This window comes from Salmo salar, chromosome ssa04 (genome assembly GCF_905237065.1).
Source record: "Salmo salar chromosome ssa04, Ssal_v3.1, whole genome shotgun sequence".
Classification (NCBI taxonomy): domain Eukaryota; kingdom Metazoa; phylum Chordata; class Actinopteri; order Salmoniformes; family Salmonidae; genus Salmo; species Salmo salar.
In genome coordinates this window covers 13,073,277-13,092,246 of record NC_059445.1, presented here as the reverse complement: position 1 = coordinate 13,092,246, position 18,970 = coordinate 13,073,277, and the positions used below count along the sequence as shown (strand labels likewise).

Here is an 18,970-nt window from a genome sequence, read left to right as displayed (position 1 = left end):
TTAACGGTTAGACATGTTTTATTGTCATTACTGTAAAAGAGAATGTGTTCTTACCTGGAGACATAAAAAATAAAAAACACACAAAAAAAAACAGTTATTCAATAGACTACTACACTGTTCGCTTGCAACACTTCCCTTTTTTATTTTATTCCTCTAGCAACCGTTGCTAAGGTCAGTGAAGGCATTTAATACACTTCTCTTGAATCATGTACTATACTCCAACGCACTTACAAGAAATATTTAATACTACATCCCTTTTCAAGTACAGTGTTTAATTTATTTGGCATTTTATTTTTTTTACACAGTATTATGAGTAACATCAGCACTATATTTAAGCAATAAGGCACCTCGGGGGATTGTGGTATATTGCCAATATACCACGGCTAAGGGCTGTTCTTAGGCACGACGCAACGCGGAGGTGCCTTATTGCTATTATAAACTGTTTACTAATGTAATTAGAACAGTAAAAATACATGTTTTGTCATATGTTAGCGGTACAGTGTTGTGCAGTAGAAGCGGTCACACAGGAGGTTGGTGGCACCTTAATTGGGAGGACGGGTTCGTGGTAATGGCTGGTGAGGAATAAGTGGAATGGTATCAAATACATTAAACACATGGTTTCCATGTGTTTGATACCATTCCATTCGCTCCGTTCCAGCCATTATTATGAGCCATCCTCCACTGAGTGGTACATGACTCACTTTATCAGAGAACCAGAGCAGGTTGGACTGGGTGTACTGGGTGAACATGCCGTACACAGGGTCCATCAGCTCCTTCAACAGCAGTAGGAAGAACTCCTTGGTTACCCCTCCTGCATCCACCGCCTCCTCCCCATCAAATATCACCTAGAGGGGGAAGAGAGGGCCTTAGTTCCTGTAATTAATGTGGCACTAACTGAGCCCAAATACTCTGTCAATCACTTTCTCATTTTCAAGTGATATGACCTTAGTTCCTGTAATTCAAGTGGCACTAACAGTGATATGACCTTAGTTCCTGTAATTCAAGTGGCACTAACAGTGATATGGCATTAGTTCCTGTAATTCAAGTGGCACTAACAACAGTGATATGGCCTTAGTTCCTGTAATTCAAGTGGCACTAACAACAGTGATGTGGCCTTAGTTCCTGTAATTCAAGTGGCACTAACAACAGTGATATGGCCTTAGTTCCTGTAATTCAAGTGGCACTAACAACAGTGATATGGCCTTAGTTCCTGTAATTCAAGTGGCACTAACAACAGTGATATGGCCTTAGTTCCTGTAATTCAAGTGGCACTAACAACAGTGATATGGCCTTAGTTCCTGTAATTCAAGTGGCACTAACAACAGTGATATGGCCTTAGTTCCTGTAATTCAAGTGGCACTAACAACAGTGATATGGCCTCAGTTCCTGTAATTCAAGTGGCACTAACAACAGTGATATGTGCAGCCGTTGACAAACAATTGATGATTGGTGGTGTTATCTTATTTCTCTTTGATTACAAAGATCTCTCCTAAAAAAGATCTCTCCATGTCTATTTACGACACACTACATGACCTTTGTGACCCTGAGAGGTGCTGAACTCTGACCTTGAGGGGCTTCTTGAGGTCGACGTCAGAGTAGATGGTGAGCTCTCTCAGGGCGTCGCTCACTAAGTGGTCCCTGCGTACGTGGAGCACCAGGAAGGGGTTCCGCGCAAGGAGGGGTTCCAGCGTCAGCAGCATGAAAACATTATGCATGTTGGCTCCGCTCACCGCCATCTTGGAAAAGGTCACAGACAGGGGAAACGATCAAAAATATGTCCCACCCCACTCTCCAGTGTAGGAGAGATGGAAATTATTTTTTATTTTTTTACATAGTGTTTAAAAAAAACAAGTGCAATTAAATGGTCTCCAAGGGACATGATTCATTCTTACATTGTCTGTAAAAACGAGTTATTTTATCATGGCAAATGTCAACATAAATCAGTTTCAAACTTGAGTTAACAGTGGGAAACTTTTATATAAATGGTCCCGTGTGGCTCAGTTGGTAGAGCATGGCACTTGCAATGCCAGGGTTGTGGGTTCGATTCCCACGAGAGACCATTACTGATGAAAATGTATGCACTCACTACTATAAGTCACTCTGGACAAGAGCATCTGTAAAAATGTACATATATATTTTCCAATCCTGGCTGTTACCTGCATCTGTAGCTCAGCGTCAGTTTGCAGCATGGTGGTCTTGGCTTGGGCGTTCAGTATGAACGGGTAGGCACATAAAGTCACTGAGCTCTGAATGGAAGAAAATAGAAACGTTATCGTTTGAAGAGATGTCTTTCTTAGCATTTAGATAACGTGGCATTTACGCTCATTTGATTAGAAAACAGCCTGTATACCTGTACTGCTGGTGTTCTCATTTTCTGAAAAACAAAATTATAATCATCAACTCAGTTTTGTCCAATTTACCCATGAAAACTATATTGTAGAGGATCATAACAGTGTATTCAGATTGACAGCTGGTGGCAGGGGCATGGCTGTCTAGCTATACCAGTTTACTGAGACATTGGCCAGAGCTATAAGCACAAAGGTGAAAATATGGGGGTGGGGACAACAACGTCTCTGTGCTCGTCCTAGAAAGGGCCTACACAGTTCGACAGATTCTACTATGCAGGGAGAAAGAGGGAGTGAGAGAGAGAGGGAAGAGGTATAGGCTCGTCTGTGAGAGTAGCATCCCATTGGATTAGGATGAGAATTAGATCATTGGACACTCTCTCACTCACTCACACACACAAAATTCCACAGGACGACATCATCACAAGAAGAGAGAGAGAGAGAGAGAGAGAGACGGTGAGAGAGAGACGTAAAGAGCTCCAGTACTCACAATCTCTGCTTTACTCAGAAACCACTTGAGGTAGTCTTCCTGGATGTCCACCAGGGTGGTGATGTCAGGGATATAGAAGCGGTTGTACTCCACATGCCCGGCCTTCAGGTTAACCTGGACACACACAGCAGCACAACAGCCCTGCTCAGAACACACACACCCATCATTATGATTGTTTACCTTTATTTTATACCAGGAAGTCTCTTGCGGTTTGATACATTTATATATAAAAGGATATCATGCATATTCTTGATATTTTCCCACAATTCTGTAAAAAATGGACACTTCTTGCATTCCTAACCTTTAAAAAAAATGGACACCTCATGTGTTCCTAACCTTTAAAAAAATGATCCTATTCACACAGTAGTCCTATGCTTTAGGCCGGGAATCATAACACCTCTTGAAGTTTCTCCACCAGCTTTAGTATAAAACTTTAACTTGTGAAGTATCTAGAGAAACTTTTATGTAAAGAATGACCTAATGAAATTTCCCCATGAGCATTAGCAGGAAACGTTACCTTATGAAGTTTCTCTAGAAGCATTAGCGTGGCACTGGTGTAGTTTTCTAGGAAGACAGGGACGAGCAGGGCCTTTCCTCCGGTTAACAGGAACACCACGATGCTCTTATACATGTCCACCAGCCTGGAGAACACACCGCCGTCCACCAAGCACCACCAGTTATCTGCGGGGATGCAGAATATAACACGCCACCAGTTATCTACGGGGATCCAGAATATAACACGCCACCAGTTATCTACGGGGATCCAGAATATAACACGCCACCAGTTATCTACGGGGAGCCAGAATATAACACGCCACCAGTTATCTACGGGGATCCAGAATATAACACGCCACCAGTTATCTACGGGGATCCAGAATATAACACGCCACCAGTTATCTACGGGGATCCAGAATATAACACGCCACCAGTTATCTACGGGGATCCAGAATATAACACGCCACCAGTTATCTACGGGGATCCAGAATATAACACGCCACCAGTTATCTACGGGGATCCAGAATATAACACGCCACCAGTTATCTACGGGGATCCAGAATATAACACGCCACCAGTTATCTACGGGGATCCAGAATATAACACGCCACCAGTTATCTACGGGGATCCAGAATATAACACGCCACCAGTTATCTATGGGATACAGAAAACAAGACAACACATCACATTCCAGCATCTTTTAAAGGGAACCTGCAGTGACATTGTATATTTAGAAGTATGGCAGAAGTGCCATGTGATGCACTGTACACATGAAGTGTATACCATTATGACGGTTGAATAACTGCCATTTTCCTGGGACTGACTGTGCAGTACGGAGAAAGAGTATTTGTGGTAGACTGAGGTGTACAGTTTATACAGTATCAAACACTGTTCAGCACATTTGTGTGCATGAGGGTATTTGTCTGTGCGCCCGTGTATGTGCATGTTTGTGTCAAATCAAATCAAGTGTAATTGTCAAATGCTTCATAAACAGGTGTGGACTAACAGTGAAATGCTTACTTATGGCCTTTCCCAACACGCAGAGAGAAAAAAATAAATAATAGAAAGATAACAACACAAGGAGTAAATATACAATCAGTAAGGATAACTTGGCTATATACACGGAGTACCAGTACCGAGTCGATGTGCAGGGATACGAGGTAATTGAGGTAGATATGTACATATAGGTAGGGATAAAGTGACTAGGCCACAGGATAGATAATAAACAGTAACAGCAGCGTATGTGATGAATCAAAAAAGCTTGTGCAAAGGAGGGTCAATGCAGATAGTCCAGGTAGCTATTGATTACTATTTAACTATTTAACGGTCTGACGGCTTTGGGATAGAAGCTGTTCAGGGTCCTGTTGGTTCCAGAATTGGTGCATCGGTACCACTTGCCGTGTGGTAGCAGAGAGAACATGCTATGACTTGGGTGGATGGAGTCTGACAATTTTGGGGCCTTCCTCTGACACCACCTGGTATAGAGGTCCTGAATGGCAGGGAGCTCGGCCCCAGTGATGTACTGGGCCGTACGCACTACCCTCTGTAGAGCCTTGCGGCTGGATGCCAAGCAGTTGCCATAGCAAGTGGTGATGCAGCCAATCAAGATGCTCTCAATGGTGCAGCTCTAAAAACGTTAAGAATCTGAGGGCCCATGCCAAATCTTTTCAGCCTCCTGAGGGGGAAGAGGTGTTGTCGTGCCCTCTTCACGACTGTGTTGGTGTGTTTGGACCATGATAGATCCTTAGTGATGTGGACACAGAGGAACTTGAAGCTCTCGACCTGCTCCACTACAGCCCTGTCCATGTGTGTGTGTGTGCGTGCGCACGTATGGGTGTCTGTGTGCATGCAATGTACATAGTACATTAACATGTGACTGTGCATGTGTGTGTGCTTGAAGTGCATGTGTGTGTGCTTGAAGTGCAACTATGTTCCCCCCCTACCAAGCACTTTGCTGGGGTTGGCATCCAGGCGGAGTATGGCCATGGCTAGGGGGATGGTGAGGGTGATGTAGTTCTTGGAGTCGTGCAGGGCGGGACACTCCGACAGGATCAGGTAGATCCTCATGGCCTCAACGTCAGGGGGAGAGCAGGGCAGCTGGGGGATCAGCAGGCTCTCAAAACTCTTAGTGGCCTGGCAGGACAGAGACACATGGATAGAGGGAGAGAGAGATGGATACATCACTTTAAAATCATCCATCAAAATATCCCCTAAGAGCTGTCCGTACAACCGGTTAACTGTACATCACAATGCTTGTTATTTTCATTTGCTAATGGAGATCTAACTAAATGAGTATATCATGATAGGAGTTAAGTAGAGTACCTGAAGTTTTTTTAATTTAAACTATAACTGACCGTTGGTGAAGAATTGGGACATTAAGAAATGTATTTTCAACTTTGCAATACTGTACCAAAACGCTACAATATATTTGAAAAAAAAATGTCGGAACAAGGATAGCTTTTTACAAAATCGAAAGGATTAGATGGACTCGGCAAAAGGACAAAAACATCACAGGAAAATGTTTTGGGAGAGGCCTCCTGTGACTGGCTGGTTGCTAACGCTGCCTGATCTTTATAGAACGCAATAAATCAAGATAGGTTGAGAAGCCCCAAAATCCCTAACATATTTTTAGTGGGCTAGCTAGCTCTGAACCTCATGACCTCAGTCCAGTAGGCATTCTGCGTGAAACCATCAAAACCCAGCAGAGTATGTGTTGATCTTACTGAGATGATGTGTAATGTGTGCTGTACCATTTCAGAAGTCAACGGGGGACATAGTTCATATGTGGCATGGGAATTCAATGCCGTTGCCTATGATACTCTATGGCCATCAAAACAAAGCGTAGGGGGCGGTGTACCCTGAACACCCCTATTTTACTCCACTACATAGCTCAGTCCAAAGTGCTGCTGGCTAGGTCTAACAGACGCTGTACACTCTTTTTTCATTCTTCTAAAAGGTGCCATCTAGAACCTTAAAGGATTCTTCAGCTGTCCCCATAGGATAACCCTTTGAAGAACCCTTTTTGGTTCCTGGTATAACCCTTTTGGGTTCCATGTAGAACTCTTTTTACAGATGGTTCTACCTGGAACCAAAAAGGGTTCTACCTGGAACCAAAAAGGGTTATCCTACAGCCGAAAAACCCTTTTGGAACCCTTTTTTCTAAGAGTGTACGGGTCAAAGGGTGTTCCAAAACCAGACAAATCAAATAAAAAGATATATATTTTACCTTTATTTAACTAGGCAAGTCAGTTAAGAAGAAATTCTTATTTTCAATGACAGTCTAGGAACAGTGGGTTAACTGCCTTGTTCAGGGGCAGAACAACAGATTTTGTACCTTGTCAGCTCGGGGATTCGATCTTGCAACCTTTGGGTCACTAGTCCAACGCTCTAATCACTAGGCTACAATGCCGCCCCGGTCACATACACATGGTTAGCAGATGTTAATGCGAGTGTAGCGAAATGCTTGTGCTTCTAGTTCCGACCGTGCAGTAATATCTAACAAGTGATCTAACAATTTCACAACATCTACCTTATACACACAAGTGTAAAGGAATGAATAAGAATATGCACATACAAATATATGGATGAGCGATGGCCTAACGGCATAGGCAAGATGCAGTAGATGGTATAGAGTACAGTATATACATATGAGATGAGTAATGTAGGGTATGTAAACATTACATAAAGTGGCATTGTTTAAAGTGATACGTTTATTGCATCACATTTTTTATTATTAAAGTGGCTAGAGAATTGAGTCAGTATGTTGACAGACAGACATGGCTTTGTGTCCTTCGATTCAAATATTGCATTTGAGTCAAAACATAAACCATGACTCTGTATGATAGGGTTGCCATGACAATGACCCTGTAAAGGGGATTTGTAAATGCCATTATTCGCTCAGTTCAAATCTACCGGCCTCAACCATAACACATTTATGAGTAGATGGATAGAACCAAGTAGCTTAACAATCAAAACCCGTGGTACATCTCAATTAAATCTAGAATATTTAATGGTGAAACAGCCACGTCCGTTTGCTATATTACAACAAAGGAGTTACTGCAAACACAGTTTTTTCCCATCAAGACAACACTGCAAGCACGATAGAAGAGCACATGTACTTCTTTTTCTCATTTTTATTTTTTTACCATGCTGCACGACAGTCCTCAGCTCAACAAAAAAAACGACGGTGGTGGGGTGGCCAGTGGCGCTGCTTCCCCCTATTGCAGATTCCATCTTTAAAGCTACAATATGTAACTTTTTGGGCGACCCAACCAAATGTACATATAAATGTGAGTTATAGATCTGTCATTGTAAGCAAGTTAAGAAGCGGTAGATCTATGTGCACTATTTATATGCTTCCCGTTTTTAAGTTGAGTTTTTGCCTCTTTTACTTTTGGTTTTGTACACACGCTTCAAAAAGCTGAAAATACCGATATTTGTGGTTATGGAAAATATATTTCACAGCGGTTTAGATGGTACAGTGATTACCTACACTATACTTGCTTGTTTTGTCACGTAAACTGAAATCAGGCAAACTATCTGAATTTTAGAAACCAGGAAATGGCTGAGCAATTTCTACATAGTGCATCTTTAGTGTCTAAAGTGTCTTCTCCTTATCTCCTTTCCTTCACCTGCTCCTATGTGAAAGAACCAAAGACCTGAAACCCAGTGGTCATCGTTCATATTGCTTTCACTGTGTTTTCATATCAGTGCAGATGATGGAAGGAGGAGGCCACTTTGACTATGCATACCCAGGTTTTTGAGCATAGGGAGGGTCCCGTTTTCAGGTATTGGGATAAGACATAGTACACAAGAGTTGTTACCTGCTCCAGTAGTCTGGCGAAGGGCGGTTTACTGAGTGTCTCAAACAGCAGGCGGACTGAGTTGAGATCGATGCCAGGGACTTTAGGGTTGGTCTTAAAATGGCTGTCATCACTGGGGGAACAAACAAAGAACAAAAGAGCCTTTAAGACCAAACCCACCAAAAAATGACCTAACAGAAAAACCCATGATAAACTACCCAGACTTTATCAGTTTTAACTGTGTTGCTTAAAAAGGAAGTTCTGCTCAAAATACAAGAACATCCCTTTTAAAACTCATCAGCAGAGATATAAATAAATGGCTGGACTAAATCCATGTCTTTGTGTAGAACCATTGATGAATAGAACACACAACACGTTCCTCTGGGTTAGATAGTCTCTAGTTTATATTCTAACTGGGCATGTTGTGTGAGCCCACTGCAGGGTATAGTAGCTGTAAGACCTAAACAGAACCCCCCCCAGGGATGAACAGGGACCACATATTAAGTCTAGTCAGAGCCTCCCAGGTATTTAAGCCCATTCCAAACCACATTCACTGCTTTATCTTGTGAACTCTGCCAGGGGTGATGTGTGTGTGTGAGAGAGAAACACCACAAAGCCCAGAAAACACAAAACACATGAAGGACAGCGACTATTTACAGACAACCTCCAGATATTGATAAAGAAATAATAATTAAGCCATAATAAACCAGCTTTGGCTTTGTGTGACTGTTTGGTAAACAGAAACTCCGACCGGAACGATAAGCACTAACAAGTAGAGAGGCGTTATGCTAGCTAGGGAACAGTGCTTCTGTACCCACAGGAATCAGGCAGCTTTGTGGCATGCTGTGTGTGTGTTTCATACTCTAAGGGTCCAAATTGAGCAAATTAGTTTTAGGAACACCATGCAGCCATTCTTGGGCTGCACGGTCACAAATGAGTGACCTCCACAAACAATAACAGATGTGAGACTGGGAACATAACATACTACCAGCAATACATAGTCTCTCTCCCTCTCGGTTGAGCTAACGGCTTAACCTGCCAGTGTTTTATATAACTGTTAAATCCAGTAGGTTTTAGGACAGGCTGCTTTAGCAGAGAGGGCAGGACATACAGTAAGGTGCTTATTGGTCTTCTCTAGTCTAGAGGACACCATTACGCTGATGGGCTCTGAACTAGGGGTCGTTCCCATGAAGTGATGGGCATCTGGCGGAGAATCAGCACAAAATGGCCACCCCTCCCTCATACACTCCATCTGCGCTTTATCTCCGCACGGATCTCTAATGGAATCTCAGTGTGTCTGTACAGTGTGTCTAGATAGGAGTATTTCCCCTGGAGTCTCTTCCCCTAAGGTCAGCAGTTTTGAAATGTAGGCACATGATGGGAATGAGTGTTGGTCGGACAAGGACATGATTTTGTCCTCTGTGAACGCTCTGCCTTTTCCCACAAGACATAAGAGAGAGATACCGGGTGTGACGCAATACTCATGGCTTCCTTTCCTGTTCTCCTTCCAAACAGGTGAAAGAACTGGATAGGCTGTCGATCAACGCTCACCTCTCATCCAGGAAGCTGGCGTTCCAACAGGCGGCGGAAGACAGCAGGAGAATGACGTCACTAAAAGCAGAGGGAGACCAAGACATAAATGCAGGACATTATATCAATCAATTGAAACAAGATCAAAACGTATACCAGTCTTCAGAGTGGTATAGAGCTTCCAGCTGCTGAAGCCAAAAAGGGGCACCACAGGATCATCGTCCTGCTAAAAGAAATGTCATTCTCTGCATAGGAAACGATAAACAATTGTTCACAAAAACATATTTCCAAGATAAATCGAATCGATTCCCCAAATAAGTCATATCACTGACTTACTTGGTGATAGTGGAATCTGTGTTGTCTAGGAGTTTCATCCTCCACGTATTCAAACTGGCATCATTTATCAAAGAGATGCTTCTGCTGATGTTAGTGACACGGAAGTCTTCAGGAGCGGTGGAACTCTAGAGGAGAGAAGGGGGTCAGGGGGGAGTCAAGGTAACGTAGCACGTCAGCTAGTCGGCTACATTTAGCAACGTTATTCTCGATAGCGCTTCCACTGTAGACATTACAAGGCTATCCAGAGACGTGTGTTTTGGGTTCATTCCCTTTCCTTCTTGCAGATAAAATACTCAGAGGTCCAAGTACATTGTAGGGAGAGTATCTATCTGTGTGTTGGTGTTATCAAGTCACATTCCTGGCAATCAACAGGAGGATATCCGTTGTAGACAGATGTAGCCTACTTGGCTTACTACATCACAGTAATATCTCATTCATTACTTCCCACAAATCTAAAAGCATTGGATTGGTGGAGGCATCGGCTAGAGGGAGTTTCCACCATATTTATTATACCAGTCTTTTCTTTCGAACCAGTGAAGGGAACTTAACAGGTGCACATTCTGGGAGGTAGGACAAATAATTGGGACACAGCCTTGGTCTTAGATCTCTCTGTCCAGAGCAGAGACCGTAGAGCAGAGACCGTCCAGACATTCCAGCTGGTCAATAACTGGAGCAACAGCTCCACCTAATGGCAGAAAACTAGAACTGACTCACTTAATGAAAACACATTAGCATCCTTCCTCACTACTAGGTCTATAGCAGAGCTCTCTAACCCTGTTCCTGAAGAGCTACCGTCCTGTAGGTTTTTACTAAAACCCTAATCTAGCACACATGATTCTATTAATGAAATGGTTGACAAGCTGAACCAGGTTAGTTACAACTGGGGTTGGATAAACAACCTAAAGGAGGGTAGCTCTCCAGGAACAGGGTGGAGAACCCTGGTCTAAAGCATATTCTTCCCATCCCTGAAAGAGAAAATCTAATGTCTTTCAATTCAATGTCTGGGCCTGTACTCATAAAGCGTCTCAGAGTAAGAGAGCTGATCTAGGATCAGGGCCCCCCCTGTGCATGTGATCTTATTTTTATGATCTAAAAGGCTAAACTGATCCCAGATCACTCCAATTCTGAGATGCTTTATGAATACGGTCCCTGTACTATTACATCAGTTAATGACCAAAAGCTGAGAAACGATTATGTGAGGTCCTTTACCTTGTCATCTGAGTACAATAGGAAGTTATGGTCCCCTCCACAGTTGATTTTTGTAATGGCATAATGATCTGGCCCTAGAAAGAGGAAAGGAAAGAGTTACTGACTGTTGGTTTAAATTGGCTAGCTCAACAGCATTGTGGTGACTTAAGGGAACAGTTTATGCTTATAGAAAATAGCTCCTGAGTGAAGTTTCCCTTTGGGACAGATCTAGGATCAGCTTACCTTCCCCCCCAATTCTAATCTTAACTATTAGTGGGGAAAAATGCTAACCTAAGATCAGTGTCTAGGGGCATCTTCACCCTACACAAGCATTTTCCAAACTCCAAAAAGGTGCATGTTTTGGTTTTTGCTGTAGTACACAGCTGATTCAAATAATCAAAGCTTGATGACGAGTTGATTATTTGAACCAGCTGTGTAGCGCTAGGGCAAAAAACTAAATGTGCACCCCCTGGGTTCCCCAGTTTGGGAAACGCTGCCCTACACCGAGAAGCTCCATACATGTTGATTTAGTCCACTAGATGGCAGGAAAGCAATACAAACTAAGCAATCCTCCTCAAAGACCACCAATCAGTGTGTTAAACACTGAGAATCCTGTTTCATAGACCTCTAACTCACTCACAACCTAATACAGGTCACTCTAGAAACATCCGTGTTGCTGAAATAATGTCAAACATTTTACCACATGGGGATATTTTGATACTATTTCATTCTTTGAACATTGAATTTATCCCATTCATATACTTTTCAATACGCGTGGTTAATAAGCGTATTATAGTGATCTAGTGACCTTTCTCCCTCCAGTCATAGTTTTATATACAGTACATTATATGAATCACTGAACAAGCTGTAGATGTATCTGAACGAGTCCTTGCACTCGTGTGCTGTTCCTTTCAACGTCCTAGTATGCGTTCTCTTTAAAATCCAATTATAGTCACTTTCAGTATGAACAATTGTACATAAGACGTCTCCATGGGTTCAATAGACATAGTATCTAAAGTTTAGGATCATATCTCATGGCTGGCTTCTCAATAACTGACTTGAGAGCCACAGGTGTCGTGAGTCATCCAGTTACCTGACATATGACGAGGACTTCCTGTGAGGCTGCTTTTGACAGGAAGTGGGCTTTTGATGTCACCTCGTGTCCCGGTGCCCAGCTGACCATTGGTGTTACAACCGAAAGCATACACCAGACCGGAGGAAGGCACAAACGCCAGGGTGTGGTGTCTGAAACCGAGACGGAGAAGATAGAGAGAGAGTATGAGGAATCTAGGACAGAGAAGGGCAAGTAGTCATACCATAACTTATCTGATGTAAACCTGTACTTCGATTGTACTGCTATGCTATGCTAGGCTATGCTTTACTAAGTTATGCTTTGCTATGCTATGCTATGCTATGCTTTGCTATGCTATGCTTTGCTATGCTATGCTATGCTATGCTGACCAGGCTAGGTTGTGCAGTACCTGCCACAGGCAATCTGGGAAACCTCGCTGCCCATCAGCTCCTGCACCTGTCTGGGTAGAGGCTCGTTGTTGGTGGAGTCATGACCCAGTTGACCACGAGAGCCGTCCCCAAACGTAAACAAACCCCCATCCTGTCAATCAAACACAGAGCGAGGCTTCAATTACAATAAAGGATGTGAGGAGGAATGCTGAAGGACAGTCTGTCATAGCTCAACACAACTCCACATGCATATTCCTCACCCTCCAAAACAAACATGAGAATTCTGCAAAGGCATGAACACGTTCAGGGATTAAAGGTTTTACGAGACAGCAGGTCCTTTTTCAGTACTGTGCTTTCTGAAAAACCACCATCACCTGAAGACTATATGACAGCTTCATTACGTGACTATAAACACATGACAGATACACAGGAAGACCGTTGTGTTGCTCACCTTGGTGAGGGCAGCTGTATGCTCGTCTCCACAGCTGATATAAACCACTTTTTGGGATCTGAGGAACTTGATGTGGCAAGGGACAGACCGGTCTGTAGAAAGGAAGTAACACACACACACATATTCCGTGTTACCTTCAGAACATCACATTGCTTTATATGAAGGTCTGCTTATGAACTGCTTACAAGCCATCATTCATTTAATCACATATCGGAGAAACGATTGGGCATTTGGACCCATATAGCTATGGGTCTGTAGTCCAACAGGCTTCCTCAGTCTATTGGGGTGCATTACTTCTCTCTACGTGTGTCTCATCGACGTATTAGTTAGTTAGCCTACCCTGTTTGTCATTTAGCCCCAGCTGTCCGGCACTGTTCTTTCCCCAGCCGAACACGGCTCCAGAGAGGGACAGGGCGAAGCTGTGGTCTCCCCCAGCGGTGATCTGAGCCAGGGGGATACCTGACAGAGACTTGACGGGCTGGGGAGACAAGGTGCTGGGCTCACCCTTCCCCAAACCCAGCTGACCGCTGGAGTTCTGGCCCCACGTGAACAGCTGACCGTCTGGGAGAGAAAAGAGGGGGTTAGCCTAGCATTAGCCTGGCATTAACCTAGCATTAGCTGTTAAGCTAGTAACTTTGGTGTGTAGTGCTACAGTATCAGTGGAAGTGTGTGAGGTGTTGCTGTTGGCTTCATTCTCACCTTTAGAGAGGGCGATGCAGTGCTTGTTGCCACACATTATTTGAGAGATGCGATGCTCGCACAGCTTCTTGATCAACCTGAGAAATGCAGGAGCTGCATTGAGTTGTGAGGCCAATGCCTGAACAACTGTGCAGTATTGGGCAGATTTTAACCAACTACATGCAATGTACAGTTAGCTTTACAATCCCTGTATAATCAACATCTAGAACACCGTACGTGTTGTAGCCTTTGTAACCCTCCCAGCAAAGACAGTACAGTATGAAGATGGGCAGAAACTGCTTCTCCAATAGAAACCCCCGATCACACTGTAGGTGATGTCATGGCGACGTTGGCTAGCTAAGCCCATGCGCAGAAACACGTCATCGGGTCGAACGGTCATCTAGCGCCGAACTGTGCAGGCCGTCAAATCAAAGGCACTCCTTCGATATAAAGTTGTTTTTGACGAAAATTAAAACGGCAGTTTGTCACTTTCACGAGGTTGGAGTAATAACATGCTCAACTACTGAAGACATTGGCTCAAATCTCAGTTGTGCCTTTAGATTTCGAGAAAATTAACCACCAAGAATTTCTCACTTCTCTCATTGACTCCTCAAACCCAACCTGGTCTGTTTCATAAGCCTTCCTGGAAGTCTCGCTATGTTGCGGCTCTGGTTTTAAAAAGTCTATGCTCCTAGCATTTAGCCATCACATGCAGTTCTCACAATTCCATTGGTTTTCATGTACCTCTTCCAGTAGGCTATTCCTCAGCAAAGCTTCAATAATGTATGTTCTAGCATGCTAGGTCACCTGGGGATTGGGACGGTCTCCTCAGCGGTCCCCAGACCCAGCTGGCCCCCTCCACCGGCCCCCCAGGCAAACACCTGGCCCTGTTCATTCAGCGCCATGGAGTGGGCCTGGCCGCACGATACCACCCCTATCTTCTGGGTGTCCAGGGCCACCACCAGTTCTAGAGGGTAAGGAGGAGGGACGAAGGGGGAGGGAGGAGTGGGGAGGGAGGGGAGGGTATGACAGACTTTAGCCAGGCTCTCTAGAAAGACTAGTGTCTAGAATGAATGATCCACAATCTTAATTTGATCACCCGGTTGTTTCAGGAAACGTCCTACATTGCAGGAAACACAAACTTGTAGTCTATTCAAGGTTTAAAAAGGCTTCTAAAGTTTATCATTTCCACTTTACAATGTCTGACTTTATTTGCCCTAACTAAAAACGTATCAACCACTACAAAAATGTCCATTAATTATAACCCACACAATAATTCACATTTCCGGTTGCTGCAGGATTATTTTCCTGCTATGAGAAACTGGTCCAATTAAGATCTTACACCTGTACCAGTTTTAGGACGGGTGCATCTTAGACTATACTGTGGATGAGAAAAGGAAGTGTCTTTTCTCAATGTATCCTCTTGTCTGTTCTGCTGGTATGAGCATTCTAGAAGGGTATGCTAGGCCTTTGTCTGGAAGCCATAAAGACCAAACCCACTTTGAGTATTTAGTGTGGATACACTATCTGACTAACCATCTTCTGGAATGTCCCAGTGCTTTCTAACTATCTAGCTCAACATTTCAGTTTCACTTATCATGGAGGCATGTTAGGAAGAACTGAGAGCAAAATAAACATGGGTTACTGTCGGTCATTTCTTATCTGATATTTTCAATCACTCTTGGAGAAAAATACTTCTTTATTATTTAGAAAAACAATATGTTTCAGCATTAGGCCTCAGCATCAGACTGCTTTGCTTTCAAATTCAATTACTTCATTTGTGTCTTAAAAATGATATACCTTAACATTATACATTTTAACTCAGCACTTTAGCACCTATAATTACAGTTAAATATCATCTGAGAATTGGAAGTCAAGAACACATGTGTGATGACTAAATAATGCATCCCAACAAGTCTCCTCCTGCCGTGCCTCAGTTCCAGTACACAGATCTGTGTGGCCGACCGTGTAGCCTAGAGAGTGGTTGGGTGGTGGTGGTTTGCATGCGATATAACAGTGAGCAGCAGCTTCATAGGAATGCGGGCACGCAGAGCACAGTAGAAACCAGTCATAAGATGAAAGGAGAAACATACTTCACAGCATACAGTATTGTACTGCAGCGTCATACAAACTACCTGTGCGGCAGAAATATACTATTATAGGGCATTTAGTCTCAAAGTCTTATATGCCAGCAGCATACCACCCTGCATCTCACTGCTGGCTTGCCTCTGAAGCTAAGCAGGGTTGGTCCTGGATGGGAGACCAGATGCTGCTGGAAGGGGTGTTGGAGGGCCAGTAAGAGGCACTCATTCCTCTGGTCCCCCACAAAAATATCCCAATGCCCCAGGGCAGTGACTGGGGACATTGCCCTGTGTAGGGTGCCATCTTTCGGATGGAATGTTAAACGTGTTTCCTGACTCTCTATGGTCACTAAAGATCCCATGGCACTCATCGTAAGAGTTGAGGTGTTAACCCTGGTGTCCTGGCTAAATTCCCAATCTGGCCTTCATACCTTCACGGTCACCTAATCATCCCCTGCTTCCAATTGGCTCATTCATCCCCCTGTAACTATTCCCCAAGTCGTTGCTGTAAATGAGAATATGTTCTCAGTCAATTTACCTGGTAAAATAAGGATTACATTTTTTTTTTCTTGTTTTGATAATGGATTATTTACAAAATAACAAATTGGCTCAGTTTAACATTGAAACCTTAAAAACGGGCAATCTTCAGTTGCTGCATCCATTTTTGGACTTGTAAATTATATATAGACCTACCCACTGATTCTTGAAAAATATAACTTAGAAATAAGTCATGAGCTTTGTGCAACTGTCAAACCCCATCAGAACCCAAAATATTAGCTTGTTCTATTCCAATGTTTGCAAAGATTGTAAATGTAAACAAACACTGTATAGCCTCTAAACATGCTTAAAACTATAAATTGAAAATGTTGGATGGTCAGTCCTTTCATACATTGCTCTGCCTGTGATTTTGAGAGGGTTTAAATATCTCCAGGCCCATTCCTCAGCTTTTTACCAAAATAGAGGTGGGGTGACTGCTTTGTTATTGTTTCAACTAAGGGTTGATGCTTTAAAGGGCTAATTCACTCAAAAACAATATTTCAGTATTTTGTCCATTAGTCCGTCCACAGTTAATATAATTCCGAAAAAAGTATAAAATGGCACCAGTCAAGTTAAGACTGATCCCTTTCAGTACAGAGAAAGAACGGTATCCTTGCGTATGGTAAGGCTGGTGTTATCGGCCCAACTGGTCAATAAATAGGCCTATTAAATGAAATAGTGCTCTGAGAATGACTGGTGGCAAAGGGAGTGCTTCCAACAATAATCAACGTTTCATGGCAGTTTCCAGAAGCAGTCGTCAAGCGTATGGTTGTATGGCTAAACATAAATATGACCCTTACACACACACACACACACACACACACACACACACACACACACACACACACACACACACACACACACACACACACACACACACACACACACACACACACACACACACACACACACAGCAGATCATTGGTGCCTGAGATCTCATTAAACAGCCATATGAGTGACAGCACACTCCTGAGTCCTGGAAATAGTGCTCCTCCAACCTATCAACTCTCCTGGCTTAGCCTAGGAGCCAGTGAGCTACCATTAAGGATTCATCCCAAATGGCTCCCTATGTCCTTTATAGTGCACTACTTTTACACTGTAGAAGTAGTGCACTTTATAGGAAATAAGGTGCCATTTGGGACGCCTCCTAAATGTCATAAATGACATGAGCTTTAAGATTGTCATTCCTCCTTCCTCCCAGGCATTATCCCTCTGTTTAGTAAATAGAACCTAATCCACCATGAATTCATATAGTCTGCATTGCAAAAGAGATGAAATGCTACTGTAGTATTAAGAGGTGGGGGGATCTAAACAAACGTTGTGACACAGGTATAACGTTTCATTATAGTAGAGAACAAATCTGCCAATCTGCTCATTGGCAGATTTCCCTGCGCTTACACGTTAGAGTTGCAGCCAAGTACAATAAGACGTAATATCCCACTAGATTGGGAATTCAGTATAGCAGATTTTTTTTAATCCACCCACAATATCAACAAACACAGGTTGTACCACAAATAAACATCAAACAGTGTTAGCTTGATAGCTAACATCTGCAGATTGCTAATTGGCTGGTACTGGCAGCTTACCTGGCGAGTCCCCCGGCTTGTCGTGGCCCAGCTGCCCACAGCGGTTGGAGCCGCACGTGTACACTCTCCCATCACGCAACAGGAATAGCGAATGGCGCCCGCCGCACGCCACCTCCTTCAGGCCGCGCCCATTGAACGCCTGGCAGCTCCGGGGTTCGCACACGGGGTCCCTCGCTCCGCCGATACCCAGCTGGCCCTCCACAGTACTGCCCCAGCACAGCATCATGGCTTAGAGTGGGAAGGAGGGAAGGAGAGAGAGAGCGATGGAGGGAAGGAGAGAGTGAAAGACAGTGGGAAGGAGGGGAAGAAGGAGGAGAGCTTCAGGCTAGAAGGCGGCCCTGCCTTCTCCCCTTGGTGTAAATCACAAGCCTGGAAGGGAGAAACAGGGGAGAGGAGGAGAAGGGTGACAGATGGTAGTCAGATCACATCATTGGCCCTTACAGTGCACTCATCATCTGATATGTTGGATCATGTTTTAAAAATGAAGCGAGGCTGGGTAAACACTCTGCCTGGGGTGGAGCCTGGCGCTGGGTGTGCGTGTGTGTGACATGAGCGCTGAAAAGATAAAGGTGGAAGCACCACCAGCTTGTTTAAATAAGCCCAGTGCCTCTGTAATCCCTGTTTAAGCAGCACCAACTGTCCTGCCTTAACGCAATCCACTCCCAACGTGCATGCTATGGACAGAGTTAGCCAAGGTGAAGGCAGAGAGAGGAGAGAGAGACTGCTCTAAAGGTTCGGTGCCCTCTTGGAAGTAAACATGGAGACATCCTTTCCTTGGAAGTCAAGTGGCACTTTCAGTTTACAAATGCAAATACAATCTGTCATGCTCAGACAAGACACATCATTCATTCTGCATGTGTCATAGTTACCTATGTGGCTTATAGCTAGATAGAGGCCTTATGGATGATGATAGTTTGATGGTTACGGCAGAAAGGGTGTTACATTGACAATGAATGAATGTGCAAGGGATGATTCCCGAGCTTGCGCTTG

The 18,970-nt window shown here is 43.7% G+C and overlaps 1 protein-coding gene across 2 annotated transcripts in view; it reads right to left on the bottom strand.

Moving 5' to 3' along the window:
* LOC106610289 (probable E3 ubiquitin-protein ligase HERC3) overlaps nucleotides 1-18,970 on the bottom strand; it is a 34,965-nt gene that overhangs the window by 15,307 nt on the left and 688 nt on the right. Inside the window, exons 2-19 of one of the 2 annotated variants that reach the window (XM_045716533.1) lie at nucleotides 17,981-18,349; nucleotides 14,584-14,743; nucleotides 13,798-13,874; nucleotides 13,438-13,659; nucleotides 13,099-13,190; nucleotides 12,668-12,798; nucleotides 12,280-12,431; nucleotides 11,208-11,281; nucleotides 9,999-10,123; nucleotides 9,684-9,743; nucleotides 8,154-8,265; nucleotides 5,274-5,463; nucleotides 3,353-3,516; nucleotides 2,836-2,976; nucleotides 2,351-2,374; nucleotides 2,157-2,246; nucleotides 1,566-1,736; nucleotides 702-845 (exon numbers count right to left, since the gene is read on the bottom strand). In XM_045716533.1, the coding sequence (XP_045572489.1) occupies nucleotides 702-845; nucleotides 1,566-1,736; nucleotides 2,157-2,246; nucleotides 2,351-2,374; nucleotides 2,836-2,976; nucleotides 3,353-3,516; nucleotides 5,274-5,463; nucleotides 8,154-8,265; nucleotides 9,684-9,743; nucleotides 9,999-10,123; nucleotides 11,208-11,281; nucleotides 12,280-12,431; nucleotides 12,668-12,798; nucleotides 13,099-13,190; nucleotides 13,438-13,659; nucleotides 13,798-13,874; nucleotides 14,584-14,743; nucleotides 17,981-18,206 (2,355 nt within the window). In that variant the 5' untranslated portion in view covers nucleotides 18,207-18,349. The remainder of the gene's footprint in view (nucleotides 1-701; nucleotides 846-1,565; nucleotides 1,737-2,156; nucleotides 2,247-2,350; nucleotides 2,375-2,835; nucleotides 2,977-3,352; nucleotides 3,517-5,273; nucleotides 5,464-8,153; nucleotides 8,266-9,683; nucleotides 9,744-9,998; nucleotides 10,124-11,207; nucleotides 11,282-12,279; nucleotides 12,432-12,667; nucleotides 12,799-13,098; nucleotides 13,191-13,437; nucleotides 13,660-13,797; nucleotides 13,875-14,583; nucleotides 14,744-17,980; nucleotides 18,350-18,970) is intronic. The other variant, XM_045716534.1, reaches the window with a different exon arrangement.